At 37.7% G+C, this 18455-nt stretch overlaps 2 protein-coding genes across 6 annotated transcripts in view; one reads left to right on the top strand and one right to left on the bottom strand.

Moving 5' to 3' along the window:
- asap1b (ArfGAP with SH3 domain, ankyrin repeat and PH domain 1b) overlaps positions 1 to 8963 on the top strand; it is a 62685-nt gene extending 53722 nt beyond the window's left edge. For 2 of the 5 annotated variants that reach the window (XM_032551034.1, XM_032551033.1), the window contains 6 exons: positions 4505 to 4669; positions 5645 to 5723; positions 5834 to 5898; positions 6389 to 6930; positions 7394 to 7516; positions 7607 to 8963. In XM_032551034.1, the coding sequence (XP_032406925.1) occupies positions 4505 to 4669; positions 5645 to 5723; positions 5834 to 5898; positions 6389 to 6930; positions 7394 to 7516; positions 7607 to 7681 (1049 nt within the window). In that variant the 3' untranslated portion in view covers positions 7682 to 8963. Of the gene's footprint in view, positions 1 to 3014; positions 3084 to 4504; positions 4670 to 5644; positions 5724 to 5833; positions 5899 to 6388; positions 6931 to 7393; positions 7517 to 7606 lie in introns of all 5 variants that reach the window. The other 3 variants (XM_032551037.1, XM_032551036.1, XM_032551035.1) reach the window with 2 other exon arrangements.
- Positions 8964 to 10614: 1651 nt separating this feature from the next.
- Positions 10615 to 16507, bottom strand: eef1a1l3 (eukaryotic translation elongation factor 1 alpha 1, like 3). The gene is made up of 7 exons (XM_032551039.1): positions 15787 to 16507; positions 15191 to 15370; positions 14826 to 15122; positions 14610 to 14760; positions 11317 to 11573; positions 11013 to 11247; positions 10615 to 10943 (listed from the first exon to the last, which is right to left on the bottom strand). Exons 1-7 carry the CDS (start codon positions 15928 to 15930, stop codon positions 10840 to 10842), a joined length of 1368 nt encoding a protein of 455 aa, XP_032406930.1. The 5' UTR covers positions 15931 to 16507; the 3' UTR covers positions 10615 to 10839.
- Between the last annotated feature and the right edge of the window lie 1948 nt (positions 16508 to 18455).

Below are 18455 nucleotides of genomic sequence, written 5' to 3'. Positions count from 1 at the left end.
CAAAAACTCAAAATCTTACCAAGTGTTTTTGGTCAAGTTTATAGTCCAAATAGCTTAGTTTGCTTAGCAATTGAAATAAGACAAAAACTACAAGTAACTTTTTAGCAAGATATAAGAGCTTGTTTTAAGAAATAATTCTTTAATATATATGAAAAAGTTCTAGTTTTGCTTGTGAAATAATGGAGGGAGTGAAACTAGAACTTTTTCATCAATATTAAGGAATTATTGACTAAAATCAAGCTGCTATATCCTATAAATTTACTTGCAAGTTACTTTTGTCTTATTTCAATTCTACTAAGGCACTTGCACTAGTAACTTCACCAAAAATATAGACTTTGTGTTTTTGCAGTGTGTGTTATTACTGTAGAGAGAATCTGAACATATATGGATTTATTATCAGGAGAGAATTGGCAGCAGGTTAGTGGGAAGTTTCCACTTTGCTCAGTCACCACACACACACACACAACACACCCTGCAGTGGTATGCAGTTTGTCAGCACACAGATCAGAGGGCAGAAATCAGGTGTCATTAGGATTACTTATAAAGTAAACTTGGAGGAAAACACAGCCTCAGGAGAAGGCAGGTGATGATTGTGTTAAAGAAACGGACGCTAGAAACACACTTTGTCCAATTATGGTTGTGCTGCCTCTGCAGTATTGCAATTAAAAATAACACTCCTCCCTCTGTCACAACATCATCAGTGTCAAAACCATCACAAAATGCTGCTTAAGCTGTTTAATCTGTTGTTATTCCAGTGTCAGCTGCAGAGCAAAACAGACCTTTAAGCTTTAAGCTGCAGTTAATACAGTTGTCAAGAATTTCATTATAGCTCTTCTGTTTCTTTTTGAAGAGTTTTCTTTTTCACACCAGTTTTTTTTTTCTATTTACAGCAACACTTTCTGTTTATTTTTGCTGACTCCTACTTATGCCAACCAATATTTCACTTCATACACTATCTTTTTATTGAGTGTATGTAAACATCTGGTTTTATATTTTATATACTCTATTTTACAATTAGCACAATTAGAGCAGTTAGCATTACTACCTTTGCTTTACTCTGTGTGGCCTTCCTGTTATCTTCTCCTCTCTCGACTTCATTTAAAACTTCCCGCATGTACTTAAAACAACTAACATTGTGTATTTTTCACTCAGTAACAACTTCCACAGTAAAGAGTTTAGCTGTTAACTTGATTCGGTAGCGTTAGCATGTGGTTTGTTCACTAATCAGAAAGTATTATTGAGTTTCAGACCAGGAAGTCACTGATGAGGACTAATAAGGTTGAAAGATTTTGAGCTGATTTCTTTTTGCATCTGTAGTCATTGTCGACAGGATAAATGTCTGAGTTATTAACTTGAATTTAAACCAAATAGAACCTCAGTTATTTCCAATAACAGAAGAAACAATAACTTTTTAGCTTTCAGAAAAATGTCAGGGTGAGATTTTATGATCTGATGCTTAGGCTAAGTTGGAAGATGGAAAAGAACAAATATTATATCTGTGAAGTCATAAAAATTACTAGTGTTTGTAATTGTTAAAACCAGTAATGCAATCTCCAAAAAAGAATGTAGTTTCTCTAGTGTTCCCAAAACATCTGGAGTTGAACTCAGCTCAGCTTGTTGAAGTGTGAATTTGTTCAAATCTAATAAAGAGCTGAACTGTGCTGCTCATGTTGGCCTGAAATCTAATCAGAGTGTTGGCTGTCTCATGGTGCACGTCTCATGGTGGACGTCCCAGCCTTCAACTGACCTCTTTGTCACGTAAATTGGTCTCTAACTGAAGACATTTCTGTCCATTTATTTACAACTCTGTGCCTGTTTCTGCTGTTTATTGGGAAAGGAAATGAACTCTATTGGTTTGTAGGCTTGAAAAAGATACTCAAACCAATTGAACTTTTCCACATTTTGTCATCAGTGTCAAAAACATCACAAAATGCTGATTAAGCTGTTTAATCTGTTTAAGTCACAAACTTCACTTTTTTATGATTTTTATTTTTGTTGTTATAATTTACCACCGCCAACCTATAAGTAGGCCATAATTGTGAATATGACTCTTTAAAAATTGTCAGCGTTTTTCATTCAGTCCCTTGAGTCTTTTCTGTAGAAGCATATTTAAAAGCTTTTGCCCATTCTAGCTCAAACTCAGACAGATTGTCACAAAATTTTAATTGGATTTTATTCTGAAATTTGACTAGGCCAATGTAGCACATGGATTATTGGCTCTAAGCCATCCCATTGAATCTCAGTCTGTAGCAAAATCTGTTTGGATGTGAAGTAAGAGCTAAGAGTGGTCTGATTGTGATTTAAACTTTATTCACAATTTTATAAGCATAATTTTCAGCCATTGTTTATGTTCTTATTTACCCCGTCTGTCTTCTTCTGGTGCAGAATTATAACACATGACTCATCAATGACATAAATGTTGAATTTTATCCGCCGTCCAGAGTTCAGACGTTTGAAAACGATTAGATACGTACCTTTGTGGCACAGATTGGATTTTTTTGGAGGGGTGAAAATATCAGAATTGAGCCGTTGAGATCGCTGTGAAAAAGTTGGATTTGGTGGGTTTCCTACCCAAACTGTGGATTTCTGCAGCTCCTCCAAAGTCCATTTAGAAGTTCCTCTGTAATATAATATTCCATTGAAATGAGTTAAAGTTTGTGGTTGACAATATGTGGAAAAGTTTGTGTAACAGCTCAAAGGTTCAGTTATTTTTTGTTCTCTGAAGCTGATTTTAATGAATAGCTGTAGCTTGTTGTTGTACGGTCATGTTAGATAGTTAAAGTCAATCTTTGAGATGGTAAGCAACATCCACAGATTAACCCGCTAACTCTTCAGCTGGTTCGCCATTTTCTCCTCTCTTTTTGCTTTGCTTGTCACTGATAAGGTTTCATCTTATTTTCCAGCGTGTGTGTGGGAGCAGCTCTTCATAAAGCCGACTCGCTCAGAGATTCTCTCCCACACTCCTCATCTCCGCTCTGTTTTTCTTTCTCTTTTTTGTTTCTCTATTCTTTCAGCTCCACACTTGGCATTCCTTGGCTCTCATTCGCACTACGCCACTCTGGCTGGCACCCGACCATACATCAGTGAATATCTTGGTTTAAGTTCTTCCCTCCTTTTTATCCCTTTGGTTTGTTTCCTTCTTTACAGCTCAGATGTGCAGTTTGGTGGTTGAACCATGTAGGCTCGCTATTAGCTTGCCTATGTACTTTTTTAATCTTTCTGGAGTGATACCCTGCCATTGCTGAGCTGTAAACCTTTAACCACAGCTGATTGCTCTCTGGCTGAGCTCTCTACTGGCTGCTTTCATCCTACTTTACTCTACATTAGTAAACTAGAGAGTCCCATTAGACATAATTCAGGAAGAAAACCCCAATAAGCATCCTGACTCCATTCTTTCACCAGTGGGTTATATTTGTATCCAGACAATTTTGCTGTTTTGTTCTGACTCCTCCATCCCTGCTTTGGGGATTATTTTTGTTGGGTTTGTTTAGGGCTGGACAATAAATCAATAACAATATATATTGCAATAGACATATGATCAATGTCAGTAATTAATACATCTGATAGGATAATCAATATAGAGAGTATTCAACTTCTTATAGCTAGCTAAACAAGGAATCAACTAATTCACTCACTCTTTGGTTACCTAGCAACAACTTGTTGAGTAACTTGCGCAGCAGCGGTTGCCTTATGACTGCTTAAAAATAAGCTTAATAATAATGGCGTGAATTGAAAACTGTGCATAAAACCAGAAAGTAAGCCTGTCGTCACAATAACAAATTTTGCTGGACGATAAATTGTCCCAGAAGTTATTGCGATAATATCGAATTTTTGAGAGCATTTTCAAGAAATATAATGCTTGTGTTGAGGAAGTCAGCAGAAAGAGATGAAAAAATATTTTGAGTCTCTCCTTATTCTCAATGTCTTCCAACAGAAAAACAAATGACAACCATTGGTCTTCTCTCTCCCCTTCACAATAAGAGCCTAAATTCTGGTGTGAAATGTATACGTTTGTGTCCGCCATAATGGCAAAAATAATCTCAAAGATCATTAAACTTTAAATTCTAATGAACATTTAATACTGGAACTGAAAGACATTTTAAATATCCAGAATAAATAAATAAAACAACGTAAACAAATAATATTAAACATGAATTATCTGTAAACAAATTGTCCTTCAAAAAAGGATTAGTTTAGACCAATGCGCCAGGCTGAAGACTTTTATCGTCCAGTTTTTGGTAGAAAGAAAGAAAGAAGGAAAGAAAAAGATAAATAATAAAAATGGAAATTATTATGCTACTACTTGATTTATTGACGGATATGTGATGACTCCATTTTGGTAGTATTTCAGATTTTTAAAAGAAAAAACTAATCAGTAATTATCAATATTGACCAATATGAAACGCTTATATTGTGATACTTTTTTCAGCCACACCGTCCAGCCCTAGGTTTGTTTGATTCGTTGACTTCATCGCCTCATGTGTCTTATGTGTCACTCCTCCAGCTCCTCCCCTATCCGGCCCTCCCTCCACACTCACACCAGGAGGCAGCTCCACCCTGTCCAAGAAGAGACCTCCGCCCCCGCCTCCTGGACACAAACGCACCCTGTCCGACCCACCCAGCCCGCTCTCTCACAGTCCGCACAGTAAAGGGGGCGCAGTAACCGGGGGTGAGACCGCAAAGCACACGAAAAACAGCAGCTAGCCGGCTCGACTCGGGGTGTCCGCTCCAGATATCAGATGGAAATAAAGAGCTGTTGTTTGAGATCAGGAACCAAAAATAGAAACACAAAGTCATTTTCTCCATCAGACTTCTAAAGAGTTTCCTGTTGGTGAAGCTTCAACCATATTTAGATGGTTTATTAGCCTCTTCCTGTTGGGAAGTAAGAACTTCTATACAGAATGGAGATGTAGGCGAGATGTTCTCTGAATCCATCCATCCATCCATCCATCCATCCATCCATCCATCCATCCATCCATTCATCCATCCATTGGTCTGTCCGTCCATCCATCCATCCATCCATCCATCCATTGGTCTGTCTGTCCATCCATCCATCCATCCATTGGTCTGTCTGTCCATCCATCCATCCAATGGTTCAGCCATTCCTTCATTGGTCCATTGGTTCATCCATCCATCCATCCATCCATCCATCCATCCATCCATCCACCCACCCACCCATTCATCCATACATACATACATCCATCCATACATACATACTTGCTATGCTAGCAGTAAAGTTCAGCTTTACCGCTAGCATAGTAAGCTGCTTGCAGGTATTTAATTAGCAAAAGCTGTTTAATTTATGTTCAAACCCATAAGAAGTTGACTTTTTATATTGTATACAAGACTTCGTATATTGTCTTGTAATTATTCATCTCCAACTGTTTTTCTCCATCCTGTCACACACACACACACACACACACACATGTCACCACCCATCCACAGAGTAAATAGCAGCAGTTCAGATGACATACTCATCATGGAGAGCTCAGCCAGAAGACACCCTCCCCTCATTGTTTTCTTTAACCATCACAGCATGTTGATTTGTTTCCACATTTATACCAAATTATTGAATTCCTCCGGCCGAGCTCTGATGTGGCGTTCAGTTTTTCCTTTGTTGTTGTCGCCAACGTTAATATTTCAGGAAGCGACTCCACCCCTCCGCCGGTCAGTAAGATGTCCCCCGTGTCCAACAAGTTTGAAGGCATTCCTCAGCAGCAAAGGTAACGCAGAAACAGACTCGCTTCTGTTGTCGCTTTTTAATCATTAAAGGTTTTCTTTGTGAAAACAAGACGAGTTTCTTAATCTTGTCTGAAATTTAACATTTCTTCAGCACTACTTCAAGCAACACGAAATCGACACTTGGTCCAAGGGTTCTTCCCAAACTACCTCAGAAAGGTGCGACCTTTATCGCTCTGTTCAAGATTCAGACAGGAACATTTTTTCTGTTCTTCTTTCCTTCCACTCTTCCAGTTTTTTTTTCTAACTCTTCTCCTTTCTTCTCTACTTCCTTCATTCCATTTTCTGTCCTTTCTTATTTCCTTCGTTCCTTCCTTTTTTCCTCCCTTCCTTCTTTCTTTTCTTCTTTCATTCTCTAATTCATTCCTTCCAGTTTTCTTTCCTATTTCTTTTCCTTCCTTCTCTACTTCCTTCCTTTTTTCTGTCCTTCCTTCATCCTTTCTTCTTTCCTTCCTTGGTTCTTTCCTTCCTTTCTTCTATTTTTCTTTCCTTCCTCTTTTCCTTATTTCCTTCCTTCCTTTCTTTCTTTCTTCTTTCCATATGTTCCATACGTTAAATTCCAGTATTTTGTATTTTAAAACCAACATGTTGGATATTCCCTGACATTATTTCCCTAGTTTATCGTTTTTCTTCATGGTTTTCACTCCAGTGGCATTGAGAAAGATCGACACCATCCACCATCCGTCTGTGGACAAGTCCAGCCTTCCTCCAGAGGTCTTCCAGAAGTCTCCGCCACCAACCGAAACCGCACACAAGGCGCCCCTGGCTGACAGACCCCAGCTGGGCGACCTGCCGCCCAAACCGCAGGTTTCTGAGCTTCCCCCGAAGCCGGGAGAACTTCCTCCGAAGCCGCAGCTCTCTGACCTCCCCCCTAAACCCCAGCTGGGCGACCTGCCGCCCAAACCTCAGCTCAAAGACCTTCCCCCCAAGCCGCACCTGGCGGACCTGCATCCCAAACCGGGGACGTCCGAGTCCGCTCCCCGGCCCCATGCTGGGGATTCAACGACGCAGAGACCGCAAACGCAGCCGCCCCCTCCGCCTCAAACTCAGCCGCAGCAGCAAGACTCGCCGTCGCCCAACCAGCAGGTGGCGAACATAGCGACTCCATCACAGCAAACCACAGAGGACACTAACGGGACGCCGCCGGGGACCGCCGAGACTCCGGTGCCGCTCCCAAGGAAGATCAATACAGTATGAACACTTTTTAGCTTTTGGATGAAAATTGTTTCTGTTTTTTATTTATTTACGAGAATTGTACAATATTATTTTATTAAAAGCAACTACTCCTTGTCATGATGGCAAATTTTACTGGACAATAAATTGTTGCAGAAATTATTGAGATAACCGATAATATTGTTGTTTTGATCCCATTTTCAAGTAGTCATGTACAATGGCTGCTGGAAAAGAAAAGTGTTTAGTTGTTGACTTACCATCCAGAAATCACTTCCTGCATTCTTGTTAGTTGTGCAGGAGGCCCTGCTTCTGCTTTTCAAAGATGTAAAGTTGTAAAATTGTGAATCTAATTGCAGTCATTTTCATGTGTGAGTGTAAACGTTGAGTTAGGGGCGTGGCCAGTTTCTGCTTATTTTGATTTAAAGACACCCTAAAAGATGTTTTGCATTAGTTATTTTAGCTTTCCTTTTTGTGTGTCCAGGGTAAGAATAAAACCCGGCGGGTGAAGACGATCTATGACTGTCAGGCGGACAACGACGACGAGCTGACATTCGTTGAAGGAGAGGTGATCATAGTTACAGGAGAAGAGGACCAGGAGTGGTGGGTGAGTTCTGGCAGAAATATCCACGGTGCTGGTTGGATTTCCTCACAACTTTTCGAGATTTCATCCTTTGTTTTCTGCTTCCCTTCCCAGATCGGACACATTGAAGGAGATCCGGACAGAAAAGGCGTGTTCCCCATGTCTTTTGTGCACATCCTGAGTGACTGACAGCCAGACTTGCACTACGTCTCTCCCTAAAGTGGGATTTAATGTAAATAAATACCTTATCACACAGTAAAACCCCTGGTCACACAGCAGGTGTCCTGAAGAAAACAAAGTAATGAAGAAAACCAAGAAGGCTCATCCACGCTGTACAAAGAATGTGTGTATTCCTCCTCTACCAGTATTATCTTAACCCTTATAGCATGGCTTAGACAGAGCCACTCAAAACAAAACCCTAGCACTTACCTAGAAGTCTATGTTTATGCTGTTCCTGTGTATATATGTATGTAAATATATATATTTGTGTGTGAGTGTACATACATGTTTTATTGTACAAAACATGTACCTGCTCTCTGCCTGTCCGAGGTTGGTAGAGCGTGAATTTTATCTGTATTACTTTCACCGGCCCTCGAGTAATTATCAGCTTATATTTCTGTGGGGTTGGCAGAGTGGGGCAGGGGGGATAGATATGAAATTGAATGTGAAATAGGTCATGTCATTATTTGTCTTGCATCCCTGTTTACCACCATAGTTGACTGAAGAGGCAGGAGTCTCCCGCCGATCCTCCCCCGAAACGGGGAAAGTATTCTCATCAAGTGTACTCCTTGTTCTTGCTTGCTTTTTTGTGTGTTACACGTATTATGGTTGTTTTACCGTACAAAAACCTGCTGCTACTTTGTGGTGGATTTAAAAAAGAAGAAAAAAAAACATTCAAAAGCCTGTGGTTCACTGTAGGTCACTAATTTTACTCCTTGTTACACTGTCCACCCGTACGTATGCTCTGTGTGTTGAAAACCCGACGCCATCTCAGCTTTTCCTTGATGAAACGACGACTGGAAATGAGTGGAGTGCAGCGTTCAGACACTCACCTCAGGGTTTGAAGAGCCACTATAAAAACCTAGCAGGACTACAGATAAAAAAAAAGAAGCGGTATATCCTGTTGTTTTAAGCCACTATCGACCACATGTATGGGAATCTCAACAGGACATTTTAGCAATAATGTTTTTTTCACAGGCTAGAAGCTTCAGAACTTGTGTTCACTTTTCAGTGTCTTGTAAAACCTCATGAGCTTGAATTTTGTTCAGTTTTTTAAAGTTTGATCTAGTTTGAAATCATTCCTTGTTACTGGAGAACATTTCCAGGTTGCCTGTGAACCAGAAATGTCTTTTAGATGAAGGTTGTGGAGACAATGTATTTTCACCCAGTCCTCACTGACTTACAGTTCTTCCCATGTTAAGGAACAAACCCATCAACCCATTGTATCATTAAAAGTGCTGTACCGAAACAATGAGTCGGTTTTTTTTTTTACTTGTGGTTTGACTCAACTACATGGGAAACTCTTATTACTGGACTTCATATTAGAGGGGAAAATATTCCAGTTGCATTTCAACACATGGCCTGGAGAGATGTTAAAGATTAGGGAACTTACTGGTTTGTGAAATGGAAAGTCTGGAAAACCAGTGGTATTTACTTGTTTTGTTCTGTGACAAGAGTGAACTTTGGTCCCACACTTTCTTCAAATTTAATAAAATTGGTGTGAAACATTTGTGTTGCTATCATTTTAAAGATATTAATACTTTTCCAGAGGTCAAAGGTCAGCCAGTCAGTCCACATTTACAAAAGCAAATTAAATATGGTCTCAACTATGCTATGTTTCCAGATAGAGATTAAATGTATTGTGCTTTGTTTATGCTGCTAAAATATATGGAGGGTTTGATTGGTTTTCTTAATGTGGAAAAAGGCTGGTTGACCTTTTATGACCTCTGGAAACATAGCTTTAAAATGAATTTTTGCTGCACAAACCAGTAAAATGTTTAATTCGAAGACAGTTTGGCTTCACCTGAGTTTCACAAATTTATGTTCAAAGCTTTCCCTCATGTCTGTTCTGCTTCCAAACATCCAGAATGTTAGAATCTGATCTTGATAAGTTAAACTTAAGTTCTTTCAAATAAATATGCAAATAGATGCTTTTTTTTCTCCATTTGTGTAGCTTATTTAAATCAAAATCCTGAAATGTTTTTTTTAATTTTTATTACAACTGCAGCCCTCACTGGTTTGATCTGCAGCCATGTTTTGTCAAATTTTCCAGATCAAGAGTTTGGTCTTCAGATGTTCCTGTTGAGTTTAAATTCTACAGATTTTCTTGAAATCCACAACTTTGAGGCTAAATTTAATCCTTCCAGAGCTGAAGTTTAATGGTAAACCTTTACATTATTCCAATTTCAAGAAGTTGTACATTTTTGCCCCATTTTCCAAGACTAACAATCCATTCTGATGCAACACTGGACAAATCAGGTCTGGAATCAATGTAGATTAGTTTGGCAAATCACTTCAAAGTTCAAGTAGACAAGTTTGTATGTTGCATTTTTAATGTATTCAGTACATTTCCAGGAGAATTGAATTTTAGTTGCTGCCCTGACTCTGCAGTCTTTTGATACACCGGGTAGATTCATGCAGACTCTTATCTAAAGACTGAGGCTTTAGGTTGTTAGAAATGCAACTTTAATCTTTTTATAGGTCAGGGACAGAGCTTCAGAATTTTAGTTTTAACACACAAGAGGTCAACATTTAAGTGTCATACAGGTTACCTTTACAACCCTTTAGTTGTAAATTTGATAAACTTTTCCACCCAGTTAGCAACATCTTAAACTTCAATGTTTAAGGTATTGCTTAAATTTCTCCATGCAATGCTAATGCAACCACTCAAGATATGCACACCATTCCACATTTAACTTTCATACAAGTTTCACTTTAACTTGAGCATTAGTGTCAAAAGCAGTCATCCAACTCATGCTACGTTAAGATGTAGTTTTTTTACATTAGCCTAGCTAAAAAAAACACAAGTATGCATTCTATCTAGTCTAAACCTTTTTACAAAGTTACCAAGCTTAACCAGTTTTCATTTATACACCAAAAAATGTTGCAAGAATGAGACTTCGTTGAACTCAAATATTTTTTAATTAAGGTTCATCCAACTTTTCCAAAACTTGGCTTCCAATAAGCTTAAAGGAAAATGTACAATTCTACAACTTTGGAATCAATATAAACACAGGAATGTCATAACTTAAAGAAACTAAACACCATTTGCTGCAACACAAATGTCACCTTTCTCCAAATAAAAAGGCTGTTTTGTAGCATTAGAAAACATGCAAGCTAAAACCAGCTCATTTAGATGGTTGTGTTTTCTGGGAAGCTTTTGACCCCTTCTCCACAGACTTTATCACTCCCACTGCAACTGTCTGCTTCAAGTCTCTTGCTGCAAAGCGACCTACAGACACAGAACATTGTGAGGACAGGATGTACAATAAGTTGGACATTAGTGCAACCTTTGCTTTACCTAAAGGAGGGTATGTGAAGAAGCTCTCCACACACATGGGCTTAATGGGAACCAGTTTGACTGTAGCTGCATCTCCAGACTGCAGCAGCTGCGGGTTGTCCTCCAGTTTCTTCCCTGTTCGGCGGTCGAGTTTCTCCTTCAGCTCGGCAAATCGGCAGGTGACATGAGCGGTGTGGCAGTCCAGGACAGGAGAGTACCCCATTTTTATCTTCCCTGGATGATTCAGGATGATTACCTAAAGGAGAAGCATGCTTATTTGAGTCTGAGGCAAAAAATAATTTATTCAACTTTCTAGGTAGCAAACCTGAGCTTCGAAGCTGTGGACATCAGAAGGAGGGTCGTGCTGGGCGTTGCCGGCCACGTCTCCACGCTGCAGGTTCTTTACAGAGACGCTCTTGATGTTGAAGCCAACATTGTGCCCTGGCAGAGCCGTATCCAGACCCTGGTGGTGCATTTCTATGGATTTCACTTCTGCAGTGAGCTTGGCAGGGGAGAACATCAAGGTCATGCCTGGTTTGAGGACTCCAGTTTCAATCTTTCCCACTGGAACTGTCCCAACACCTTCAGAAACCAAAACCGTTACCATCTTACAAACTTAAAATTAACATCTTAGCTTTGTCATTGCCTTCCTATGCAACTCTAAATTTTGGAGATGTAAACTGAGCCAAAATTAAGTTGGTATGAGCATCAGCGCAATAGTAGTGTGAAAATACTCATTTCATAATCTGTCTTTAAATATTTTATTTTCTCTACTGTAAAAGAAAAATTCTGATTAACTTCAAATTGTAATATCTAAATATTGCATCCATCTGGTTTAGATCAGCACATCTCTTCAGTGGAGGATGGTTGTTTAAAGCATAGGCAATTTCTGGTAAGCTTCAAAGCATTGAACTGGCACATTAAAATACACCAAAAGTAAAAATTAGCAATTAGCTTTAAATGGTTGGCCAGTTCAACACTATGCAACTTACCGGAAGTTGCCTGCGTTACATTTGTATCCTCCACAAGAGAAATCAGAAATGAAGACAGCTGTTAACGTTACTACAATATTTAGATGAGTGGCCAACACGAACTGAACTGTCCACATCCTCTGATAAGACTACAATTCTAAAACGGCGCAGAAAATCTACGTCATCGTTCACAACTTCTGCTTGTCGATTGGCCCGGTTGAGTAGCTAAAAGATTACAATCTGTCCTTCATTCAATTATCGATGAAACTCAATCCGGTTTTATGAAAAATAGGCATATCACAAATAATATAAGATTTGTTTTAGATATTTTAGATTATCCTGATCTTGTCTGTGATAATGGTTTTATTTTATTTCTAGACTTTTATAAAGCTTTTGATACGGTCGAACATGAGTTTATTTTTCAGAGTCTAAATAAATTTGGGTTTGGGAAATTCTTTACTTCTGTTGTTAAAACCTTATATCAAAACAGCAACAGCTCCATCAAATTAAGAAACGGCTCCTCTCCTAGATTCAACCTCTGCAGAGGAATCAGACAAGGCTGCCCCGTCTCCCCATATTTGTTCCTTTTAGTGGCTCAACTTCTGGCTGATCATATTAAAACTGGTCCTTTAAAAGGGATCACTGTTGCTGATAGAGTGGTTACTTTAACACAACTGGCAGATGACACTACTTTATTTTTAAAAGACCAGAGCCAAATCTCTTTAGCTATTAAGGAGATTGGTACTTTCTCCAAAGCTTCAGGTCTTTCTCTTAACCTTAAAAAATGTGAGATAATGGCCATTAAGGACTGTTCTATAGCCTCAATTGAAGCTATACCAGTTAAGAATGAGGTTATTTATTTAGGTATAAACATCACGAAGGATCAAATAAAAAGAAGCTCCCTAAACTTCGACCCGCTAATTCAAAAGACTAAAAAAAGACTTAATCAATGGTTAGTTGGAGATCTTTCTTTGCGTGGCCGTATTCTGCTTACAAAGGCTGAAGGCCTCTCCAGACTAATTTATGCTGCACAGTCATTAGACATTGACAAGAAAAATGAGAAGGAAATTGACAAACTGCTATTCAACTTCATATGGAAAAATAAGACTCACTATATTAAAAAATCTACTCTAATGAATTCATATGAAAACGGAGGACTTAACTGCTTATCTTTCTCTATCTTAAATAATACTTTTAAAATAAATTGGATCCGTAATTTTTTTAATTCTCCAGCGTCTTTCTGGAATACTATACCCTTTCATATTTTTTCCAAATTCGGTGGTCTAAAGTTCTTTCTAATTTGTAATTTTGATATAACGAAACTACCAATTAAACTCTCTAATTTTCATCGGCAGGCCTTTTTATCATGGTTACTCATCTACAAGCATAACTTCTCTCCTCACCGATACTTTATTTGGAATAATAAGGACATTCTATATAAGAGGAAAACTATATTTTTTGATTCTTGGTTTAATAATAACATTGTTTTGGTTGACCAATTGTTCAACAGTGATGGTCTGTTATTGACTTATGAAGAATTTCTCTGTAAGTTCAGTTTTCCTGTCTCTCCTGGAGAATATGCCAAAGTCTTTGGTGCCATTTCTACAAAGATCTGTATGTTATTTCGGCAGAAGCCGAGAATCGTTTATCACTCTCCCATTTTATCTCCCATACATTCTCCTGTTGGCAAAATTTGTTTGAATCCTTTTCCTTGTAACAATAATAAGTCAATCAGATCCCTGTTTCTGAAGGACGTGACCTCTACTCCTGTGGTCGTTCATTATTGGAATCGCTTTCATATTACTGTGTCTTGGAAATTTATCTGGCTGCTCCCTAATCACTTTCTTCTCTCTAACAAGATAAAGGAAGTTTCTTTTAAACTCATTCACCGAATCTACCCCGTTAAAGTCTATTTAAAGAAATTCAATTCTAACATTGAGGTGAACTGTTCCTTCTGTGTTGTTTGCCCAGAATCGGTCACTCATTTGTTCTGGTTGTGCCCTCATTCTAAAATATTTTGGCAACATTTTTGTAACTTTGTTGATTCCAAAATTTCAGCAGGCTTTCACTTATATTGGGAAAATATCTTATTTGGATTTCAACAAAATGGAGGAATGAATGTAAAGAGTCTCCTTATCAATTTACTAATTATTAAGGCTAAATTTCACCTACATAAATGCACATTTTTGAAGAAAAAACCAAATTTTTTAGTTTTTTTGATCGAACTTAAACATTATTTATCAACAATTCATTCCTCCACTAATCAAAAAGCAGAATCAACAATACGGGCTTGTAATCAACTTGGAATTTTGGATTATCTTTTAAGTTAATGCACTGTGACATCTGGCACACATATCACAATTTGTGCTATTTCCTTTATACATATTTATATTTATTGTCGTTTTCTTATCTTCTTGCTTTATTTTATGCTCCCCCTGGTAAATTATTGTTATTATCTTCCTGAGATTTGTTCACAGTACATTTGTATTGTTGTTTATTACAATAAATAAAGTTTAAGAAAAAAAAAAAAAAAGATTGGCCCGGTTGAAATTTTACAGGAGGAAAAATTTTGAATATTCAGTCTGGGAAGCAAGCCCAGACTGAATATTCATATCTAGCAGATTGGCGTAGCGCTGCACTGATATACCTCCAATTTTGTAGACGTCTTGCAGAGGGAGCCGTAGTGGTTTGTTGATTGTTCGCACTGGAGGTTTGATCGCGTCCAGAACTTCTAGAAGAGTCTTTCCGCTTTCAGCACCATCCCTCAGTAGGACCCTCCAGCCTTGGTACCACGGCATCTACACTCAAATAATTTTAAACGCAGTTCGTTACCTCTGTCCACTTTAAGCTCCTGAAAAGTTACCTTTTGTGTTGGCGTGATCATGTTTTCGCCTATCCAGCCGGAGATCGGAACAAACGGCACGGCGTTGGTGTCGTAGCCGATCTTCTTGAGGAAGACCTTCACTCCTCGGACCACTTCGTCGTAGCGTTTCTGGCTGTACGGCGGCTCCGTGAGGTCCATTTTGTTCACACACACTATGATCTGCTTGACGCCCAGAGTGTAAGCCAGTAAGGCATGCTCTCTGGTCTGGCCACTCCTGGAAACACCCGCTTCATATTCCCCTTTGGCTGCAGAGACGACCAGCAGGGCAACATCAGCCTGGAAGACAATAGTTGCTCAATCACCACTCTCAAGAAAAAACAGACCATTTACTCTAGTTTTATTACCTGGGATGTGCCAGTGATCATGTTTTTGATGAAGTCTCTGTGTCCAGGTGCGTCAATGATGGTCATGCTGTATTTCTGGGTGTTAAACTTCAGGAAAGAGATGTCGATGGTGATTCCCCGCTCCCGCTCAGCCTTCAGCTTGTCCAGCAGCCAGGCGAACTTGAAGGAACTCTTCCCCATCTGGAAAGAAACGCAAGTACTTGACGGCATATTAGGGCCACGGTAGAGCAAGTTTCCTCAGGAAAAAAAAACAAACAAAAAAAAAACCCTTGGAAATTTTTTTTGAAGACTTTCCACATGTGAAACTTGCATTTAAAGCTTCTAGACCATTTGAGATTCGTATTTCTGAGTTTTCTAAAGCAAATGTTTGACTTTTCAAGAAAATCTGAGCTTCAAGAGTTTGGGTTTAACTCCTGAAACTCAAGTTTTCTAGAAAAAAACAAACAAACTTTGAAATTTGAAGTCAAATTTTCTTGGAAAAAAGATGGCTAGCAAGTTTCTGGAACTTGAAAATGTTAGTGTCAAAAGTCAAATTTTTAAAACTTAATTTTCCAAGGTTTTTCCATAGAAAATTAGAGTTTTCTAAGTGTTCACACCTGGGCTGCAGCCTTCTCAAACTTCTCCAGTTTCCGCTGGTCCACACCGCCACACTTGTAGACCAGGTGTCCAGTGGTGGTGGATTTGCCGCTGTCGACATGGCCGATGATGACGACGTTAACGTGAGCCTTTTCTCTCTCCATGGCTGCAGCTCAATCTACAAAACAATAACCACGACTCGGATACAATTCACACTTTCTCTCAACGTCTTCTGTAAAATGGGTCAAGCAGGTAAATTCAGTCCCTCTTTATAAACCAGACAAGCCTGAAGTGGACACAGGTGTGGAGCTTAATTAGGCGTGATTAGTTTCCATCTGTGGGGGAGCGAGAAGAAAACCAGGGGAAAAAAAACTACTGAACCCTTAGAAAAACCCTGTTTAGTACTAAAAGAATTAAAAATAAATAATTATTTTAGTGTCTCTATTAGTGAGGAGAAGCAGATACAGAATGGGAAATTATGATTATGGTACAGTGAAAGTGTTGATGAAAACACAAACCTGGGATGGCTTTTAAGTTTTAACTTTAGTATTTCACCACAAGAAGCCAAGATGTAAATTTATCATTCCTCACATTATCTGACACATAAACTGTTTAGTTTGACTTAATAACTAAATAAATATCAAATATTGTATGAGTGTCAACTGTTCCTCTTAACATAACACAAAATTTTATTCATGTAACGTTTTATTTTAAGAATTACTCAAAATGTTCATCAAAATCACTTTGGTCACATAGCAGTTTTTATTGTTTAATATAAAAAAAATTGTTGCTCCCATTCACCTTAAACAATTAAACAAAAACAATAAAGTAACATTGAACATTTTAATAGGATTAAAGAAAAGCATGAAGTGAGTTTTTACATAATAGTATAGGTGCATTAATTAATTAAGTGATTTTAACATTAACAAACACGTGAATAATAATAGGACAAAATTGAATCTTTTTGTCTCTTTTTTATTGGTGGTTCTTCATAGGTACGGAAGAAAACACATAATGTTGAGTAAAAATACACGTTATTTAAAAATATAATCAGATATAACACTGTTCTTTGTTACACATTTTCATTAGATATTAACATATTTTTATATCTCTCTCTTGTCAGGTGTGAGAAAAAAACAACTGTGGCTGAAAATGAAAGATTTTGACATAACGACAGATGATTAAAAATATGCACATCGACATAATTAGTCTGTAGGATTTCAATAAAATGCTGAAACATGAACTGTAACAAAAATGTTTGATACCAAATTTTACATAAAAATGTCTAAACAATCCTGAATTTCTAAGGTGTTTAAAAATGAACTACTTATTTTTTTATTTCTAGCAATATTTTGGTTATTTAAACACCACGTAAGGTAATATTCTCAGTTTTGTTTTAAAATATAATTAATTGGAATTTATTGCAACATCAATAAATCTAAATTCTTATCATGATAAGAAAATTGTCACGATAAATGATAATCGATACAATAATTGCCTACCTCTAATTACACAGCATGTCTCAAAATATATATATTTTTTAATTGAAATATTTAAATTTTTTGTGATTTTAAAGGAAGAATAACCATCAAAATTCAAACAACTTGGTCCAATAAAAATTTCAATAGAATAGAATATTTTTCTTGATATTGTCTAATGACTCTACCCTTACCAAAAAATATCCAAAAATAAAACAAATAAATAAATGTTCCACCTCTAAGACATCAGACCTTCTTGTAATCTTCCAATATGGCCCTTATCAATAGCTGAAGGTCTTTATTTGATCAATAGTTTCCACTTTTTCACTCAATACGTTATTGTGCAGGGTATGCTAGAAATAAGAGGTGAAAATAGTTTGAGAAAATTGACATTGATCCAGTTTAAACTTATGCTTTAAATGCATAAAAAGTTGGAAAAGACTAAAGGGAGCTGGAGCCACCGTAGCTTCTTGCTCAAGGGCATTTAGGCAGAGGGAACAGCCCTTTAATATCTGTTTCCAGGAGGGTGTTATTTTAGCTGCTCTTAAGATATAGAAGTCCTGATCAAAGCAGATTTAATTATAGCTCTGTTCTGTAATAATCCTATGGAGGGAACAAATGAAGAGTCTCTCCCCTGGCTTCTATGGCAAGCCATTATGAGAATTAATCAATCCACAATTCTGGCGCTGATGACCTTTTAATCAGACCCTCAATCACCATTTCCAAAATATTAGGCATAGTTCTTCCTCGCAGAAATTGTCACCTTTTGTAGTAATGTGTCTTGGTTTTTAGCTTCAGATAAGAAATCACAACAAAAGTACAACTGTGCATTAAAAAGTCGTTTTGTAATTAATTTTTTTACACCAAATTCTTCTGTTTTTGCAGTTTTGCCCAACTTATTCACTTTAGATCATGAAGCAAACTTTAATATTAGACCAAGATTAACCGAGTAAATACAAAATGCAAGTTTTAAACCAACCTTGGTGATAAAAATATTATAGCTACCCTCATTGTATCATTAATGCACTTTTGTGATTTTCAGAAATTTGCTGGAAAAAGAGCATCTTTAAGACATGCATAGCATCTCTTATTATTTTACTCTGCAGCAGAAAATCACAAAGGAGAACATAAGGCCATTAGTTGGATGTCTAATGTTAGAAAATCTTCATTTTCATCTCATAGGGGTGTTAAAGTCATTTTTATTTTGGGCC

This window comes from Xiphophorus hellerii, chromosome 21 (assembly GCF_003331165.1).
Source record: "Xiphophorus hellerii strain 12219 chromosome 21, Xiphophorus_hellerii-4.1, whole genome shotgun sequence".
Classification (NCBI taxonomy): Eukaryota; Metazoa; Chordata; class Actinopteri; order Cyprinodontiformes; family Poeciliidae; genus Xiphophorus; species Xiphophorus hellerii.
This window is presented reverse-complemented; position numbering and strand designations above follow the sequence as displayed.